The sequence below is a fragment of the Phasianus colchicus genome, chromosome 30 (genome assembly GCF_987193195.1).
Source record: "Phasianus colchicus chromosome 30, bPhaCol1.hap1.1, whole genome shotgun sequence".
NCBI classification, from domain to species: domain Eukaryota; kingdom Metazoa; phylum Chordata; class Aves; order Galliformes; family Phasianidae; genus Phasianus; species Phasianus colchicus.
In genome coordinates, this window is record NC_143465.1 from 1,401,572 (window position 1) to 1,420,943 (window position 19,372).

At 67.1% G+C, this 19,372-nt stretch overlaps 2 protein-coding genes across 2 annotated transcripts in view; one reads left to right on the plus strand and one right to left on the minus strand.

The window, feature by feature from the left end:
• Window positions 1-19,372, minus strand: part of ARHGEF2 (Rho/Rac guanine nucleotide exchange factor 2) — a 53,931-nt gene that overhangs the window by 18,209 nt on the left and 16,350 nt on the right. Inside the window, exons 7-13 of the mRNA XM_090126859.1 lie at window positions 17,167-17,313; window positions 15,646-15,896; window positions 13,291-13,416; window positions 9,481-9,598; window positions 6,827-7,114; window positions 5,803-5,879; window positions 2,583-2,752 (exon numbers count right to left, since the gene is read on the minus strand). Coding sequence (XP_089982985.1) covers window positions 2,583-2,752; window positions 5,803-5,879; window positions 6,827-7,114; window positions 9,481-9,598; window positions 13,291-13,416; window positions 15,646-15,896; window positions 17,167-17,313 — 1,177 coding nt within the window. The remainder of the gene's footprint in view (window positions 1-2,582; window positions 2,753-5,802; window positions 5,880-6,826; window positions 7,115-9,480; window positions 9,599-13,290; window positions 13,417-15,645; window positions 15,897-17,166; window positions 17,314-19,372) is intronic.
• Window positions 17,303-19,371, plus strand: LOC149914322 (uncharacterized; the record flags this gene model as incomplete). Its single annotated transcript, XM_090127043.1, has 1 exon — window positions 17,303-19,371. A coding segment is annotated over exon 1 (1,983 nt), but the record flags the coding sequence as incomplete, so codon positions are not given.

Genomic DNA, 19,372 nt, shown 5'->3' on the forward strand with positions numbered 1-19,372 from the left:
AGCGCCCATACAGCCCCATAGCGCCCCACAGCGCCCCACAGCACCCCACAGAGCCCCATACCACCCCAAAGAGCCCCATAGTGCCCCATAGAGCCCACAGAGCCCCATAGAGCTCCATAGCGCCCCACAGTGCCCCACAAAACCCCATAGTGCCCCAGAGAGCCCCACAGAACCCCATAGCACCCCATAGCGCCCCACAGAGCCCCATAGCACCCCATAGAGCCCCACAGAACCCCGTAGTGCCCCATAGCGCCCCATAGCGCCCCAGAGCCCCATAGCACCCCATAGAGCCCACAGTGCCCCATAGTGCCCCACAGAGCCCCATAGTGCCCACAGCACCCCATAGAGCCCCATAGCGCCCCATAGAGCCTCACAGCGCCCTATAGAGCCCCATAGCACCCCATAGCGCCCACAGCGCCCCACAGCGCCCCAGAGCCCCATAGCGCCCCACAGAGCCCCACAGCACCCCATAGTGCCCCACAGAGCCCCATAGTGCCCCACAGCGCCCCATAGAGCCCCATAGCGCCCTATAGAGCCCCATAGCGCCCCATAGAGCCCCATAGCGCCCTATAGAGCCCCATAGCGCCCTATAGAGCCCCACAGCGCCCCAACCTCATAGCACTGCACATCCTACCCCACAGCTCCCAGCTCAACCCCCCTCCCCACAGCCCACCCCACAGCCCACCCTCCATCCTTCCAGTTCACCCCCCAGCCCCCTCCTCAACCCCCCAGCTCCCTCCTCAGCCCACCAACCCACCCCCAGCCCCCTCCCCAGCCCCCCAGCTCACTCCCAGCCCCCTCCTCAAGCCCCCAGCCCCCTCCCCAGCCCCCCAGCCCCCTCCTCAACCCCCAGCTCACTCCCCAGCCCCCAGCTCATCCCCCAGCCCCCCAGCCCATCCCCCAGCCCCCTCCTCAACCCCCCAGCTTCCTCCCCGGCCCCCCAGCCCCCTCCTCCTCAACCCCCCAGCTCCCTCCCCAGCCCCCCAGCCCAGCCCCAGCCCCCTCCTCAACCCCTCAGCTCCCTCCCCAGCTCCCTCCCCAGCCCCCCAACCCACCCCCAGCCCCCTCCTCAACCCCCAGCTCCCTCCCCAGCCCCCTCCTCAACCCCCCAGCTTCCTCCCCAGCCCCCCAACCCACCCCCAGCCCCCTCCCCAGTCCCCCAGCTCACCCCCAGCCCCCTTCCTCAAGCCCCAGCTTCCTCCCCAGCCCCTCAGCGCCCTCCTCAACCCCCAGCCCCCTCCTCAACCCCCCAGCCCCCTCCCCAGCCCCGCAGCCCCCTCCTCAACGCCCCAGCTTCCTTCCCAGCCCCCTCCTGAACCCCCCAGCTCCCTCCCCAGCCCCCCAACCCACCCCCAGCCCACTCCCCAGCCCCCCAGCTCACTCCCAGCCCCCTCCTCAACCCCCCAGCTCTCTCCCCAGCCCAACCCACCCCCAGCCCCCTCCTCAACGCCCCAGCTCCCTTCCCATCCCCCTCCTCAACCCCACAGCCCCCTCCCCAGCCCCCCAACCCACCCCCAGCCCCCTCCTCAACGCCCCAGCTCCCTTCCCATCCCCCTCCTCAACCCCCCAGCTTCCTCCCCAGCCCCCCAGCTCCCTTCCCATCCCCCTCCTCAACCCCCCAGCTCCCTCCCCAGGCCTCCAGCCCACCCCCAGCCCCCTCCTCAACCCCCCAGCTCATCCCCAGCCCCCTCCTCAACCCCCCAGCTCCCTCCCCAGGCCTCCAGCCCACCCCCAGCCCCCTCCTCAACCCCCCAGCTCCCTCCCCAGCCCCCCAACCCACCCCCAGCCCCCTCCTCAACACCCCAGCTCATCCCCAGCCCCCTCCTCAACCCCCAGCCCCCTCCCCAGCCCCCTCCTCAACCCCCCAGCTCCCTCCCCAGCCCCCTCCTCAACCTCCCAGCTCCCTCCCCAGCCCCCCAGCTCATCCCCCAGCCCCCTTCTCAACTTCCCAGCCCCCTTCTCAACCCCCCGGCTCCCTCCCCAGCCCCCCAACTCACCCCCAGCCCCCTCCTCAACCCCCCAGCTCCCTCCCCAGCCCCCTCCCCAGCCCCCCAGCTCATCCCCAGCCCCCTCCTCAACCCCCCAGCTTCCTCCCCAGCCCCCTCCTCAAACCCCCGGCCCCCTCCCCAGCCCCCTCCTCAACCCCCAGCCCCCTCCCCAGCCCCCTCCTCAACCCCCCAGCTCATCCCCAGCCCCCTCCTCAACCCCCCAGCTTCCTCCCCAGTTCCCTCCTCAACCCCCCAGCTCATCCCCAGCCCCCTCCTCAACCCCCCAGCCCCCTCCCCAGCCCCCTCCTCAACCCCCCAGCCCCCTCCTCAGCCCCCCAGCTCCCTTCCCAGCCCCCTCCTCAACCCCCCAGCCCCCTCCCCAGCCCCCTCCTCAACCTCCCAGCTCATCCCCAGCCCCCTCCTCAACCCCCCAGCCCCCTCCCCAGCCCCCTCCTCAACCCCCCAGCCCCCTCCTCAACCCCCCAGCCCCCTCCCCAGCCCCCTCCTCAACCTCCCAGCTCATCCCCAGCCCCCTCCTCAACCCCCCAGCCCCCTCCCCACCCCGCACCTCCCCCCCGGCCGCCCCCCACTCACTGGCTGACAGCCTGCTGGATGAGGCGCATCCAGAGCGTGCGCTCGTCGCGGGAGGCGGCGTGCAGCTCGTACATCTCGGGGGGGGCGGCGCTGAGCAGGAACAGCCCCTTCTCCTGGTTGGCCACGTCCCGCACCAGCAGCTCCTGCAGGGAGATCACCGCAGGCTTGTCCTGCGGGGGGGGGCGGCTCAGTGCGGAACGGGGCTGGGGGGCCATGGGGGGGGGGTGTGGGGGGTGGGGGGTTTGGGTGATGGGGGGGGAGTATGGGGTTGGGGGGTGTGGAGGGAGTGGGGGGGGGGGGATGTGGGGTTTGGGGGTGGGAGATGGGGGGTGGGGTGGGGGGGATGTGGGGTTTGGGAGATGGGAGATGGGGGGGGTGGGGATGGGGGGTGTGGAGGGGGTGTGGGGGTGGGGTGGGTGGGAACGTGGGGTTTGGGAGATGGGGTGGGGGGGTATGGGGTTGGGGGGTGTGGAGGGGGTGGGGTGGGGGGGGAATGTGGGGTTTGGGGGTGGGAGATGGGGGTGGGGGGGATGTGGGGTTTGGGAGATGGGGGGTGGGGTGTGGGGTTGGGGAGTGTAGAGGGGGTGGGGTGGGGGGGATGGGGGGTTTGGGGGTGGGAGATGGGGGGGGTGGAGATGGGGTTGTGGAGGGGGTGTGGGGGTGGGGTGGGTGGGAACGTGTGGTTTGGGAGATAGGGTGGGGGGGTATGGGGTGGGGGGGTATGGGGTTGGGGGGTGTGGAGGGGGTGGGGTGGGGGGGGAATGTGGGGTTTGGGGGTGGGAGATGGGGGGGGTGGGGTGGGGGGGATGTGGGGTTTGGGAGATGGGGGGTGGGGTGTGGGGTTGGGGAGTGTAGAGGGGGTGGGGTGTGGGGGATGGGGGGTTTGGGAGATGGGGGGGGTATGGGGTTTGGGGGTGTAGAGGGGGTGGGGTGGGGGGGATGTGGGGTTTGGGAGATGGGGTTGGGGGGGTTTGGGGTTGGGGGTGTGGAGGGGGTGGGGTGGGGGGGGATGTGGGGTTTGGGGGTGGGAGATGGGGGGGGTGGGGTTGGGGTTGTGGAGGGGGTGTGGGGGTGGGGTGGGGGGGGATGTGGGGTTTGGGAGATGGGGTGGGGAAGTATGGGGTTGGGGGGGGGAGGGGGTGGGGTGGGGTGGGGGGGGATGTGGGGTTTGGGGGTGGGAGATGGGGGGGGTGGGGATGGGGGGTGTGGAGGGGGTGGGGTGGGGGGCATGTGGGGTTTGGGAGATGGGGGGGGTGGGGTTGCGGGGTGTGGAGGGGGTGGGGGGGGGGATGTGGGGTTTGGGGGTGGGAGACGGGGGGGTGGGGATGGGGGGTTTGGGGGTGGGAGATGGGGGGGTGGGGGGGGGTTGTAGAGTGTAGAGGGGGTGGGGTGGGGGGGATGTGGGGTTTGGGAGATGGGGGGGGTATGGGGTTGGGGGGTGTGGAGGGGGTGGGGTGGGGGGAGATGTGGGGTTTGGGGGTGGGAGATGGGGGGGTAGGGTGGGGGGGTGGGGGGTTTGGGAGATGGAGGGGGGTATGGGGTTGGGGGCTGTGGAGGGGGTGGGGTGGGGGGGGAATGTGGGGTTTGGGAGATGGGGGGGGTATGGGGTTGGAGGGTGTGGAGGGGGTGGGGTGGGGGGGATGTGGGGTTTGGGGGTGGGAGATGGGGGGGGTGGGGTTGGGGGGTTTGGGAGATGGGGGTGGGGGGATGGGAGGTTTGAGGGGTGGGAGATGGGGGGGCTGGGAATGGGGGGTTTGGGGGTAGGAGATGGGGGGTGGGGTGGGGGGGATGTGGGGTTTCGGAGATTGGGGGGGGTATGGGGTTGGGGGGTGTGGAGGGGGTGGGGTGGGGGGGATGTGGGGTTTGGGGGTGGGAGATGAGGGTGAGGGGCGTGGGGGGGTGTGTGTGGGGTGGGGTGGGATGTGGGGTTTGGGGGTGGGAGATGGGGGGGGTGGGGTGGGGGGGATGTGGGGTTTGGGAGATGGGGTGGGGGGGTTTGGGGTTGGGGGTGTGGAGGGGGTGGGGTGGGGGGGGATGTGGGGTTTGGGGGTGGGAGATGGGGGGGTAGGGTGGGGGGATGTGGGGTTTGGGAGATGGGGTGGGGGGGTTTGGGGTTGGGGGTGTGGAGGGGGTGGGGTGGGGGGGGATGTGGGGTTTGGGGGTGGGAGATGGGGGGGTGGGGATGGGGGGTGTGGAGGGGGTGGGGGGGGGATGTGGGGTTTGGGAGATGGGGGGGGTGGGGTTTGGGGGTGGGAGATGGGGGGGGTGGGGATGGGGGGTTTGGGGGTGGGAGATGGGGGGGTGGGGGGGGGGTTGTAGAGTGTAGAGGGGGTGGGGTGGGGGGGATGTGGGGTTTGGGAGATGGGGTGGGGGGGTTTGGGGTTGGGGGTGTGGAGGGGGTGGGGTGGGGGGGGATGTGGGGTTTGGGGGTGGGAGATGGGGGGGTAGGGTGGGGGGATGTGGGGTTTGGGAGATGGGGTGGGGGGGTTTGGGGTTGGGGGTGTGGAGGGGGTGGGGTGGGGGGGGATGTGGGGTTTGGGAGATGGGGGGGTGGGGTGGGGGGGTTTGGGAGATGGGGGTGGGGGGATGGGGGGTGTGGAGGGGGTGGGGTGGGGGTGGATGTGGGGTTTGGGGGTGGGAGATGGGGGGAGTGGGGTTGGGGGGTTTGGGGGTGGGAGATGGGGTGGGGGGGTATGGGGGTGGGGGGTGTGGAGGGGGTGGGGTGGGGGGGCAATGTGGGGTTTGGGGGTGGGGAGGGGTGGGGGGTTTGGGAGATGGGGGGGGTATGGGGTTGGGGGGTGTGGAGGGGGTGGGGTGGGGGGGGAATGTGGGGTTTGGGGGTGGGAGATGGGGGGGGTGGGGTTGGGGATGTGGAGGGGTGTGTGTGGGGTGGGGGGTGGGGGGATGTGGGATTTGTGGGGTGGGAGATGGGGTGGGGGGGGATGTGGGGTTTGGGAGTGGGAGATGGGGGAGAAGGGATACACAGTTGGGGGTGTGTATGGGGTGGGGGTATGGGGGGATGTGGGACTGTGGGGTGGGATATGGGGGATGTGGGGGCTGTGGGGGGCTGTGGGGGTGTGGGGGTGTTATGGGGGGCTGTGGGGCTGTGGGGGGGATATGGGGGGCTGTGGGGTGGTGTGTGGGGCTGCGGGGCTGTATGGGGGGATGTGGGGAGGGATGTGGGGCGGCGTGGGGTGGTGTGTGGGGCTGCAGGGCTGACCGTGGTGGGGAAGGAGAGCTTCTGGTCCTTCTCCTGCAGCAACACGATGACGTCCGTCATCAGCAGCAGCAGCACGTCTGGGGGGGGGCTGTCAGCACATCGCGGCCCGCCCCATACGGCCCCATACAGCCCGCCCCATAGAGCCCGCCCCATAGAGCCTGCCCCATACAGCCCCATAGAGCCCCATAGAGCCCGCCACATAGAGCCTGCCCCATAGAGCCCCATAGAGCCTGCCCCATACGGCCCCATACAGCCCCATAGAGCCCGCCCCATACAGCCCCATAGAGCCCCATACAGCCCCAGACAGCCTGCCCCATAGAACCTGCCCCATAGAGCCCCATAGAGCCTGCCCCATAGAGCCCCATTCAGCCCGCCCCATACAGCCCCAGACAGCCCCATAGAGCCCCATACAGCCCACCCCATAGAGCCCGCCCCATAGAGCCCCATAGAGCCTGCCCCATAGAGCCCCATAGAGCCCCATACAGCCCGCCCCATAGAGCCTGTCCCATAGAGCCCGCCCCATAGAGCCCCATAGAGCCCACCCCATACAGCCCCATACAGCCCCATATAGAGCCTGCCCCATACAGCCCGCCCCATACAGCCCCCTGCCCCATACAGCCCCACAGAGCCCCCTGCCCCACAGAGCCCCACAGAGCCCCATAGAGCCTCATAGAGCCCCTCACCCCACAAAGCCCCTCACCCCATAGTGCCCCATAGAGCCCCCCGCCCCATAGAGCCCCTGCCCCATAGAGCCCCCCCACCCCATAGAGCCCCACAGAGCCCCCTGCCTCATAGTGCCTCATAGAGCCCCTCGCCCCCAAAGCCCCCCATCCCACAGAGCCCACGAACGCCCCCACCCCGTGACCCCGTGACCCCGTGACCCCAACCCCAGACGCCCCCTACGATCCTCCCGTGACCTCTCAACCTTTGACCCCCACGTGACCGCGCCCCCCACGTGACCACTCCCCCGCGTGACCACGCACCAGCCCACGTGACCCCGCCCCCCACGTGACCCCGCCCCCACCTTTGAAGCGCCCCGCCGCGGTTTTCCACAGGACGCAGCCGCTGTGCAGCAACTTCCGGCGCAGGAGTTCGTCCCGCCCGAAGGTGGCGCAGGCGCTTCCGGCGCCGTTTCCGCTTCCGGGCCGGCCGTCGGCGCGCAGCTGCAGCTTGGCGCGGCCGTCCACGCGGCGGTAGATGTCGTAGAGGCGCATGCGCAGTTCGTACTCGCGCACCTCGGCGTTGATGGCGGAGATGAGGTCCTTCACCAGCGCCAGCGCGCGGCTCAGCTCCGCCGCCTCCGCCTCGTCCTCTGCGCGCGGCCGGCAGCCGTCAGCCCCAAAGGCACCAAAACCAGCGACCCGCAGCCGGCGACCCATAGGCACCGCCCCATAACCAGCGCCCCACAACCAGCGACCCATAACCAGCATCCCGTAACCAGCGACCCATAACCAGAGCCCCATAGGCACCGCCCCATAACCAGCGCCCCACAACCAGCGACCCATAACCAGCGCCCCACAACCAGCGACCCATAACCAGCATCCCGTAACCAGCGACCCATAACCAGAGCCCCATAGGCACCGCCCCATAACCAGCATCCCGTAACCAGCGCCCCACAGCCAGCGCCCCACAGCCAGCGCCCCATAACCAGCGCCCCATAGGCACCGCCCCATAACCAGCGCCCCACAACCAGCGTCCCGTAACCAGCGCCCCATAGGCACCGCCCCATAACCAGCGCCCCACAACCAGCGCCCCATAGGCACCGCCCCATAACCAGCGCCCCACAGCCAGCGCCCCATAACCAGCATCCCGTAACCAGCGCCCCATAACCAGCGACCCACAACCAGCGACCCACAGCCAGCAACCCACAGCCAACGCCCCATAACCAGCGCCCCATAACCAGCATCCCGTAACCACCGCCCCATAACCACCGCCCCATCGACAGCATCCCATAACCAGCGCCCCATCAACACCGCCCCATAACCAGCATCCCGTAACCAGCGCCCCATAAGCAGCGCCCCACAACCACCACCCCATAACCAGCACCCCGTAAACAACACCCCATAACCAGCGCCCCACAACCAGCATCCCACAACCAGCATCCCATAACCACCGCCCCGTAAGCAGCGCCCCATAACCAGTGCCCCATAGGCACCGCCCCATAACCAGCACCCCATAACCAGTGCCCCATAACCAACATCCCGCAACCAGCGCTCCACAACCAGCGCCCCATAACCAGCGCCCCATCAACAGCGCCCCATAACCAGCGCCCCATAACCAGCGCCCCACAACCAGCGCTCCATAACCAGCATCCCGTAGCCACTGCCCCATAAACAGCACCCTATAAACAGCACCCCATAACCACCACCCCATAACCAGCACCCTGTAACCAGCGCCCCATAACCACCACCCCATAGGCACTGCCCCATAACCAGCACCCCATAATCAGCACCCCGTAACTACCGCCCCATAACCACCGCCCCATCAACAGCGCCCCATAACCACTGCCCCATAAACACAGCCCCATAACCACCGCCCCATAGCGCACAGCCACCCCATAGTGCATCACCCCATAGGGCACAGCCACCCCATAGCGCAGCGCCGCCCCATAGCACACAGCCGCCCCATAGCGCACAGCCGCCCCACAGCGCACAGCCACCCCACAGCGCAGCACTGCCCCATAGCGCAGCACTGCCCCATAGCACACAGCCACCCCACAGTGCAGCGCCGCCCCACAGCGCACAGCCACCCCATAGCGCACAGCCACCCCACAGCACATCACCATGCCACAGCGCAGCACCGCCCCATAGCGCACAGCCACCCCACAGTGCAGCGCCGCCCCACAGCGCAGCACCGCCCCACAGCGCACAGCCACCCCATAGCACATCACCACCCCATAGCACATCACCACCCCACAGCACATCACCACCCCATAGCACATCACCACCCCATAGCGCAGCACCGCCCCACAGCGCACAGCCACCCCATAGCACATCACCACCCCACAGCACATCACCACCCCACAGCACATCACCACCCCATAGCACATCACCACCCCATAGCGCAGCACCGCCCCACAGCGCACAGCCACCCCATAGCACATCACCACCCCACAGCGCAGCGCCGCCCCATAGCGCGCAGCCGCCCCTTAGCGCAGCGCCGCCCCATAGCACATCACCACCCCATAGCACACAGCCGCCCCACAGCGCACAGCCACCCCATAGCACATCACCACCCCATAGCACATCACCACCCCACAGCGCAGTGCCGCCCCATAGCGCGCAGCCGCCCCTTAGCGCAGCGCCGCCCCATAGCACATCACCACCCCATAGCACACAGCCGCCCCACAGCACACAGCCACCCCACAGCGCAGTGCCGCCCCACAGCGCAGCACCGCCCCACAGCGCACAGCCACCCCATAGCACATCACCACCCCATAGCACATCACCACCCCACAGCACATCACCACCCCATAGCACATCACCACCCCACAGCACATCACCACCCCATAGCACATCACCACCCCATAGCACACAGCCGCCCCACAGCGCACAGCCACCCCATAGCACATCACCACCCCACAGCACATCACCACCCCATAGCACATCACCACCCCATAGCACATCACCACCCCATAGCACACAGCCGCCCCACAGCGCAGCGCCCGCAGGGCCGCACCTCGCGAGTTGCGCAGGATGCGCTCGATGAGCACCGGGTATTTGGTGATGCGCTGCGTCACCAGCAGGATGCACTCCGGGACGCCGTGCCGCCGCAGCAGCGGGGAGCGGGCCATGCGCTGCGGGACACAACGCCAGCGTGGGGGGCGTGGGGGGCGCGGGGTGAGGTGCGGGGATACGGGGCGTTAGGGGTGGGGGGGGGGTGATGGGGGGCAGGAATGGGGGGTGGGGGGATGGGGGGTGGGGCTGTGGGGGGGGTGAGGGGTGGGGGGGGATGGGGATGAGGTGAGGGGATACGGGGGGGTTAGGGGTGGGGTGGGGGTGAGGGGGGGAGAGGGATAGGGGGTGGGGGGATGGGGGGTGGGGCTGTAGGGTGGGGTGGGGGTGGGACAAGGGATGAGGTGAGGGGGTACAGGGGGGCTTAGGGGTGGGGTGGGGGGTGAGGGGGGGGTGGGGATGAGGTGGGGGGATACAGGGGGGTTAGGGGTGGGGTGGGGGTGAGGGGGGCAGGAATGGGGGGTGGGGGGACGGGTGTGGGGCTGGGGGGATGGGGGGGGATGGGGATGAGGTGAGGGGATACAGGGGGGCTTAGGAATGGGCTGGGGGGTGAGGGGGGGATGAGGGGTGGGGGGTGGGGGGATGGGGTGTGGGGCTGTGGGGGGGGTGAGGGGTGGGGGGGTGGGGATGAGGTGGGGGGATACAGGGGGGCTTAGGGCGGCTTAGGAATAGGGGTGGGGAGTGGGGGCTGGGGGCTGTGGGGGGGTGAGGGGTGGGGGGGGATGGGGATGAGGTGAGGAGATACGGGGGGGCTTAGGGGTGGGGTGGGGGGTGAGGGGGGCAGGAATGGGGGGTGGGGGGACGGGTGTGGGGCTGTGGGGGGGGTGAGGTGTCAGGGGGGATGGGACATGGGATGAGGTGAGGGGATACAGGGGGGGTGAGGGGTGGGGGGGGGTGGGGATGAGGATGAGGTGAGGGGCCGCAGGGGGGGCTTAGGAATGGGGTGGGGGGTGAGGGGGGCAGGAATGGGGGGCAGGGGGACAGGTGTGGGGCTGGGGGGGGTGAGGGGTGGGGGGGGGATGGGGATGAGGTGAGGGGATACGGGGGGCTTAGGGGTGGGGCGGGGGAATGGGGGTGGGGGTTGAGGGGGGCAGGAATGGGGGGCGGGGGGATGGGTGGGGGGCTGTGGGGGGGAGCGGTGGGGGTGGGACAGGGGATGAGGTGAGGGGACACAGGGGGACTTAGGAATGGGGTGGGGGTGAGGGGGGCAGGAATGGGGGGTGGGGGGACGGGTGTGGGGCTGGGGGGGTGAGGGGTGGGGGGGGAAGGGGATGGGGATGAGGTGAGGGGATACAGGGGGGCTTAGGGGTGGGGCCATGCGCTGCGGGACCCAACACCCCGCGCTCAGCCGGGATGGGGGGCCGTGTGGGGCGGGGGGGGCTGGGGGGTGGGGGGGTGGGGATGAGGTGGGGGGATACGGGGGGGCTTAGGAGTGGGGTGGGGGGTGGGGGGATGGGGTGTGGGGCTGTGGGGGGGTGAGGGGTGGGGGGGGATGGGGATGAGGTGAGGGGGTACAGGGGGGCTTAGGGGTGGGGTGGGGGAATGGGGTGGGGGGTGAGGGGGGATGAGGGATGCGGGTGGGGATGGGGATGAGGTGAGGGGGTACAGGGGGGGCTTAGGAATGGGGTGGGGGGTGAGGGGGGCAGGAATGGGGGGCAGGGGGATGGGATGTGAGTCTATAGGGGCTGAGGGATGGGGGTGGGACAAGGGATGAGGTGAGGGGCTGCAGGGGGGCTTAGGAATGGGGTGGGGGGTGAGGGGGAATGGGGGGCAGAGGGATGGGGTGTGAGATTATAGGGGTGCTGAGGGATGGGGGTGGGATGGGGTGTGGGGGCACAGCATGGGGGGTGGGAGGAGGGGGGGGGATGGGGGGCAGGGGGACGGGGTCTGTGGGGGGCTGACGGAAGGGGGTTGGGGATGGGGAGTGGGGTGGGCACTACGGGGGGCTGAGGGACGAAGGTGGGGCTGCGGGGGGCACGGGGTGGGGGGTGGGGGGGGTGAGGGATGGGGGATGGGATGCGGGCTATGGGGGCTGAGATGTGGGGAGTGGGGTGGGGGGTGGGAGGTGGGGGGTGGGTGGGGGGATATGGGGGGGCTGAGGGGTGGGGGGGGGGAATGGGGGGTGGGGGCTGTAGGGAACAGAGGTGTGGGGGATGGAAGGAAGGTGGAGCCATGGGGGAAGGAATGGGGTGTGGGGCTGAGCTATGGGGGAAACAGCGATGGGGGGGTAAAGGGGGGAGCTGTGGGGGATGGGGATATGGGGGATGGGGAATAGGGCTATGGGGCTGTGGGGCTGGAGAATAGGGCTATGGGGCGGTGGGGGAATAGGGCTATGGGGGATGGGGTTATGGGGAATGGGGTTATGGGGGATGGGGCTATGGGGGATGGAGATATGGGGGAATGGGTCTATAGGGAATGGGGCTATGAGGAATGGGGCTATGGGGGAATGGGGAATAGGGCTATGAGGAATGGGGTTATGGGGGATGGGGCTATGGGGGATGGGACTATGGGGGAATGGGTCTATAGGGAATGGGGCTATGAGGGTGGAGTTATGGGGGTGGAGTTATGGGGGTGGAGTTATGGGGGAATGGGGCTATGGGAGAATGGGGAATAGGGCTGTGGGGAATGGGGTTATGGGGGAATGGAGCTATGGGGAATGAGGCTATGGGGGAATGGGGCTATAGGGGATGGAGAATGGGGCTATGGGGCTATGGGGGATGGAGATATGGGGGATGGAGCTATGGGGGATGGAGATATGGGGGATGGAGCTATGGGGGATGGAGCTATGGGGGATTGAGCTATGGGGGATGGAGCTATGGGGGATGGAGCTATGGGGGATGGAGCTATGGGGGATTGAGCTATGGGGGATGGAGCTATGGGGGAATGGGGCTATGGGGGAATGGGGCTATAGGGGATGGAGAATAGGGCTATGGGGCTATGGGGGATGGAGCTATGGGGGTGGAGTTATAGGAGATGGAGATATGGGGCTATGGGGGTGGAGTTATGGGGGAATGGGGCTATGGGGGATGGGGCTATGGGGGATGGGGATATGGGGGAATGGGGCTATGGGGGATGGGGCTATGGGGGATGGGGATATGGGGGAATGGGGCTATGGGGGATGGAGCTATGGGGGATTGGGTCTATAGGGAATGGGGCTATGGGGGATTGAGCTATGGGGGATGGAGCTATGGGGGAATGGAGATATGGGGGATGGAGCTATGGGGGAATGAGCTATGGGGGAATGGGGCTATGGGGGATTGAGCTATGGGGGATGGAGCAATGGGGGAATGGGGCTATGGGGGATTGAGCTATGGGGGAATGGGGCTATGGGGGAATGGAGATATGGGGGATGGAGCTATGGGGGATTGAGCTATGGGGGATTGAGCTAAGGGGGAATGGGGCTATGGGGGATGGGGCTATGGGGGATGGAGAATAGGGCTATGGGGCTATGGGGGAACAGGGACAGAGCTGTGGGGCTCCAAGGCTGGCAGCAGCTCTGCCCCAGCACCCTGCAGCCCCCCAGCCCCCATAGCCCCCCATGGCCCCCCATAGCCCCCCAAAGCCCCCCATGGCCCCCCATAGCCCCCCATGGCCCCCCAAAGCCCTCCATGGCCCCCCAAAGCCCCCCATGGCCCCCCATGGCCCCCCATAGCCCCCCAAGGCCCCGCTGGACGCCCCCCATGGCCCCCCAAAGCCCCCCATGGCCCCCCAAGGCCCCCCATGGCCCCCCACGGCCCCGCTGGACGCCCCCTACCCGCACGAAGGCCTGCAGCCGCTTGTCGCGCGCCAGCAGCTCCTTGTACTCGCGCAGCGCCGCGCTGTGTTTGCTGCAGAACTCGGCGTAGCACCGCCGCAGCTGCTCCGCGCGCTGCCCCGAGAACTGCAGCAGTGAGGGGGGAAATAATAGGGAAATGAGGGGGAAATGAGGGGGGGAAATAATGGGGAAATGAGGGGGGAAATGATGGGGGATGAGGGGAAACGATGGGAAAGGATGGGGGGAAATAATGGGGAAATGAGGGGGGATGAGGGGGAAATGATGGGGAAATGATGGGGAATGAGGGGGAAATGATGGGAAAGGATGGGGGGAAATAATAGGGAGATGATGGGGAATGAGGGGAAACGAGGGGGGAAATAATAGGGAAATGAGGGGGAAATGACGGGGAATGATGGGGAAATGAGGGGGAATGAGGGGAAATTGTGGGGAATGGTGGGAAATGGGGAAATAATGGGGGAATGATGGGGAAATGATAGGAGAAAATAATAGGGAAATGATGGGAAATGAGGGGGGGAATGAGGGGGGGAAATAACGGGGGATGATGGGGGAATGAAGGGGGAATGAAGGGGAAATGATGGGAGAAAATAATAGGGAAATGATGGGGAATGATGGGGAATGATGGGGAAATGATGGGGAATGATGGGGGAATGAGGGGAAATGATGGGCAAGGATGGGGAAACAATGGGAAACAATGGGGAAATGATGGAGAAATGATGGGGAAATGATGGGAAAGGATGGGGGAAATAATAGGGAAATGATGGGGAATGAGGGGGAAATGATGGGGAATGATGGGAAAGGATGGGAAAGGATGGGGAAATGGTGAGGAAACAATGCGGAAATGATGTGGGGATACGATGGGGAATGATGGGAAATGAGGGGAAATGATGAGGAAGCAATGGGAAATGATGGGGAATGATGACAAAACAATGGGAAATGAAGGGAAATGGGGGGAAGTGTTGGGGAAATGATGGGGAAATGATGGAGAAATGATGGGAAAATAGGGAAATAATGAGGAAATAATGGGGAAACAATGGGGAAATAATGGGGAAATGATGGGGAAACAATGGGGAAATAATGGGGAAATAATGGGGAAACAATGGATAAATGGGGAAATAATGGGGAAATAATGGGGAAATGGGGAAATAATGGGGAAACAATGAGGAAATAATGAGGAAATAAAGGCGAAATGGGGGCGTCACCCACCGCCACCGCACCTCCCCCCGCTGCCACCACACTGTCTCCCCCCCTCCCCCCCCCCATTCACCAAAACGTCCCCCAGTGCCACCAGTGATCCCAGTGCCCTCACCTGGTGGCCAGGACGTCTCCCAGTGCCACTCAGTGCCCCCACCTGGCTGACCAGGACCCCCCCATCCCCGCCCCCCCCCCCAATACCTGGCTGACCAGGACCCCCCCATCCCTGACCACAACCCCCCATCCCTGACCCCCCCCCATACCTGGCTGACCAGGACCCCCCCATCCCTGACCCCCACCCCTACCTGGCTGACCAGGACCCCCCCATCCCCGACCCCCCCCCTACCTGGCTGACCAAGACCCCCCTCCCCATTCCTGACCCCCCCCAATACCTGGCTGACCAGGCCCCCCCATCCCTGACCAGGACCCCCCATCCCTGCCCCCCCCCAATACCTGGCTGACCAGGACCCCCCCCAATACCTGACCAGGACCCCCCATCCCCGACCCCCCCCAGTACCTTGCTGATCAGGACCCCCCATCCCTGACCACAACCCCCCATCCCCATCCCCCCCCCCTACCTGGCTGACCAAGACCCCCCTCCCCATTCCTGACCCCCCCCCTCCACCTGGCTGACCAGGACCCCCAATCCCTGACCAGGACCCCCCCATCCCCGACCCCCCCCCACCCGGCTGACCAGGACCCCCCCCAATACCTGACCAGGACCCCCCATCCCTGCCCCCCCCCAATACCTGGCTGACCAGGAACCCCCATCCCTGACCAGGACCCCCCCATTCCTGACCCCCCCCAATACCTGGCTGACCAGGACCCCCAATCCCTGACCAGGACCCCCCCATCCCCGCCCCCCCCCAATACCTGGCTGACCAGGACTCCCAATCCCTGACCAGGACCCCCCCATCCCCGCCCCCCCCCCCACCTGACTGACCAGGACCCCCAATCCCTGACCAGGACCCCCCCCATCCCTGACCCCCCCCCACCTGGCTGACCAGGACCCCCTCCATCCCTGACGCCCCCAGTACCTGGCTGACCAAGACCCCCCCCAATACCTGACCACGACCCCCCCCATCCCCGCCCCCCCCCTACCTGGCTGACCAGGCCCCCCCATCCCCGCCCCCCCCCCAATACCTGGCTGACCAGGAGGTCCCCGAGGCGCTGGATGACGAAGTTTTTGCTGCTGCCCCCCACGAGGGAGAGGCGGCGGCGCTGCAGGAGCTGCGCCAGGAAGCGCTGGTGCAGGGCGCTCAGCTCGTCCACGCAGGGGAACACGGCGTTGACGGCGCCGGGCTGCAGCTGCAGCTCCTCCAGCATGGCGCGCCGCAGCACGCCGCCCATGATCTTCAGCGTGCGCACGTGGTGCAGCTCCGTCTGCATCAGCTCTGCGGGGGGGTCACTGCGCTGCCCCCCGCCCCACGCGTCCCCAGACCCATGCGTCCCCAGACCCACGCGTCCCCAGACCCACGTGTCCCCAGCCCCACACGTCCCCACAACCACATGTCCCCAGCCCCACACATCCCCAGACCCACGTGTCCCTGCAACCACACGTCCCCAGTCCCACACGTCCCCAGACCCACACATCCCCATAACCACGTGTCCCCAGCCCCACGCGTCCCCACAACCACGTGTCCCTGCAACCACGCGTCCCCAGCCCCACACATCCCCACGACCACATGTCCCCAGCCCCACGCGTCCCCAGCCCCACACATCCCCACAACCACGTGTCCCCAGCCCCACGCGTCCCCACCCCACGCGTCCCCACAACCACGCGCCCCCAGCCCCACGCGTCCCCAGCCCCATGAGTGCCCAGCCCCACGCGTCCCCAGACCCACACATACCCAGCCCCACACATCCCCACAACCACGCGTCCCCAGCCCCACACATCCCCACAACCACACGTGCCCAGCCCCACACGTCCCTGCAACCACGTGTCCCCAGCCCCACACGTCCCCAGCCCCATGAGTGCCCAGCCCCACGCGTCCCCAGACCCACGTGTCCCCAGCCCCACGCATCTCCAGCCCCACGCATCCCCAGCCCCACGCGTCCCCAGCCCCACGTGTCCCAACCCCACACGTCCCCAGCCCCACGCGTCCCCGCAACCACGCGTCCCCAGCCCCACGGGTCCCCAGCCCCACATGTGCCCAACCCCACACGTCCTAGCCCCACGCGTCCCCAGCTCCACGCGTGTCCAGCCCCACACGTCCCCAGACCCACACGTCCCCACAACCACACGTCCCCGCAACCACGCGTCCCCAGCCCCACACGTCCCCGCAACCACAGCTGTGTCCCCGTCCCACACCTCCCACCCCTCCCCATGTCCCCATCTGTGTCCCCATACCTACATGCCCCACATCCCATCCCATCCCATCCCATCCCATCCCATCCCATCCCTCCCATCCCATCCCATTCATCCCATCGCCATATCCCCATCCCATCCATCCAATCCCATCCCATCCATCCCATCCATCCCATCCCATCCCATCCCATCCCATCCCATCCCATCCCATCCCATCCCATCCCATCCCATCCCATCCCATCCCATCCATCCCATCCCATCCATCCCATCCCATCCCATCCCATCCCATCCCACCCCATCCCATTCATCCCATCCATCCCATCCCATCCCCTCCCCTCCCCCCCCGCCCCGCACACCATAGATGACGTCCTGCCGCTTCATGACATCCGCGCGCTGCAGCTGCAGGAAGGCGGCGTCCACCGCCAGGCTCCACGAGTCGGCCGCGAAGTCGCGCTCGTCCGCCTCCAGCTCGGCCAGCAGCTGCTGCACCACCGCGTCGGGGCCTGCGGGCGAGGCGCCGCGTCACCACGACCCACGGCCCCGTGTCCCCACGGCCCCGATCCCATCCCTGCGTCCCCATGTCCTCAATCCCCATCCCCGTGTCCCCATGTCCTCAATCCCCATCCCTGCGTCCCCATGTCCTCAATCCCCATCCCTGCGTCCCCATGTCCTCAATCCCCATCCCCGTGTCCCCATGTCCTCAATCCCCATCCCCGTGTCCCCATGTCCTCAATCCCCATCCCTGCGTCCCCATGTCCTCAATCCCCATCCCTGTGTCCCCATGTCCTCAATCCCCATCCCTGTGTCCCCACATCCCCACTTCCCTGCGTCCCCATGTCCTCAATCCCCATCCCTGCGTCCCCATGTCCTCAATCCCCATCCCCGTGTCCCCATGTCCTCAATCCCCATCCCCGTGTCCCCACATCCCTGTGTCCCCACATCCCTGCGTCCCCATGTCCTCAATCCCCATCCCCGTGTCCCCACATCCCCACATCCCTGTGTCCCCATGGCCCCGATCCCCATCCCCGTGTCCCCACATCCCCACATCCCCGTGTCCCCATGTCCTCAATCCCCATCCCCGTGTCCCCACATCCCTGTGTCCCCACATCCCTGTGTCCCCATGGCCCCAATCCCATCCCTGCATCCCCATCCCTGTGTCCCCAAATCCCCATGTCCCCACGTCCCTGTGTCCCACATCCCCACATCCCACATCACTGTGTCCCCAGTCCCCATCCCTGTGTCCCCAATCCCTGTGTCCCCACGTCCCTGTGTCCCACATCCCCACATCCCACATCCCCATGTCCCCACATCCCTGTGTCCCCATGGCCCCGATTCCCATACCTGTGTCCCCAATCCCCGTGTCCCCAATCCCTGTGTCCCTACATCCCTGTGTCCCCAATCCCTGTGTCCCTACATCCCCGATCCCCATCCCTGTGTCCCCACATCCCTGTGTCCCCATGGCCCCGATCCCCACCCATGTCCCCACATCCCCGTGTCCCCAGTCCCCATCCCTGTGTCCCTACATCCCCAATCCCCATCCCTGTGTCCCCATGTCCCTGTGTCCCCAATCCCCAGTCCCCATCCCTGTGCCCCCAATCCCTGTGTCCCTGCATTCCCGATCCCCATCCCTGTGTCCCCACATCCCCACATCCCACATCCCCGTGTCCCCGATCCCCATCCCTGTGTCCCCACATCCCTGTGTCCCCACGTCCCTGTGTCCCCAATCCCCATCCCTGTGCCCCCAATCCCTGTGTCCCTGCATCCCCAGTCCCCATGTCCCCGTGTCCCCACATCCCTGTGTCCCCATGGCCCCAATCCCCATCCCTGTGTCCCCACATCCCCACATCTCACATCCCCGTGTCCCGGATCCCCATCCCCATGTCCCCATGTCCCTGTGCCCCCATGTCCCCAGTCCCCATCCGTGTGTTCCCACATCCCTGTGTCCCCGTGTCCCCAATCCCCATCCATGTCCCCACACCCCCGTGTCCCCAGTCCCCATCCCTGTGTCCCCATGGCCCCGATCCCCATCCCTGTGTCCCCATGTCCCTGTGTTCCCAATCCCCAATCCCCATCCCTGTGTCCCCAATCCCTGTGTCCCTACATCCCCGATCCCCATCCCTGTGTCCCCACATCCCTGTGTCCCCGTGTCCCCAATCTCCATCCATGTCCCCACATCCCCGTGTCCCCAGTCCCCATCCCTGTGTCCCTACATCCCTGATCCCCACCCCTGTGTCCCCACGTCCCTGTGTCCCACATCCCCGTGTCCCACATCCCCATGTCCCCACATCCCTGTATCCCCAAGTCCCCAATTTCCATCCCCATGTCCCCAATCCTCATATCCCCAATCCCCATCCCCATGTCCCCACATCCCTGTGTCCCCAAGTCCCCAATTTCCATCCCCATGTCCCCAATCCTCATATCCCCAATCCCCATCCCCATGTCCCCACATCCCTGTTTCCTCATGTCCCCACATCCCACATCCCCATGTCCCCAGTCCCCATCCCCACATCCCCATGTCCCCGAGTCCTCCTGTCCCCACATCCCCGTGTCCCCCCCCCACCC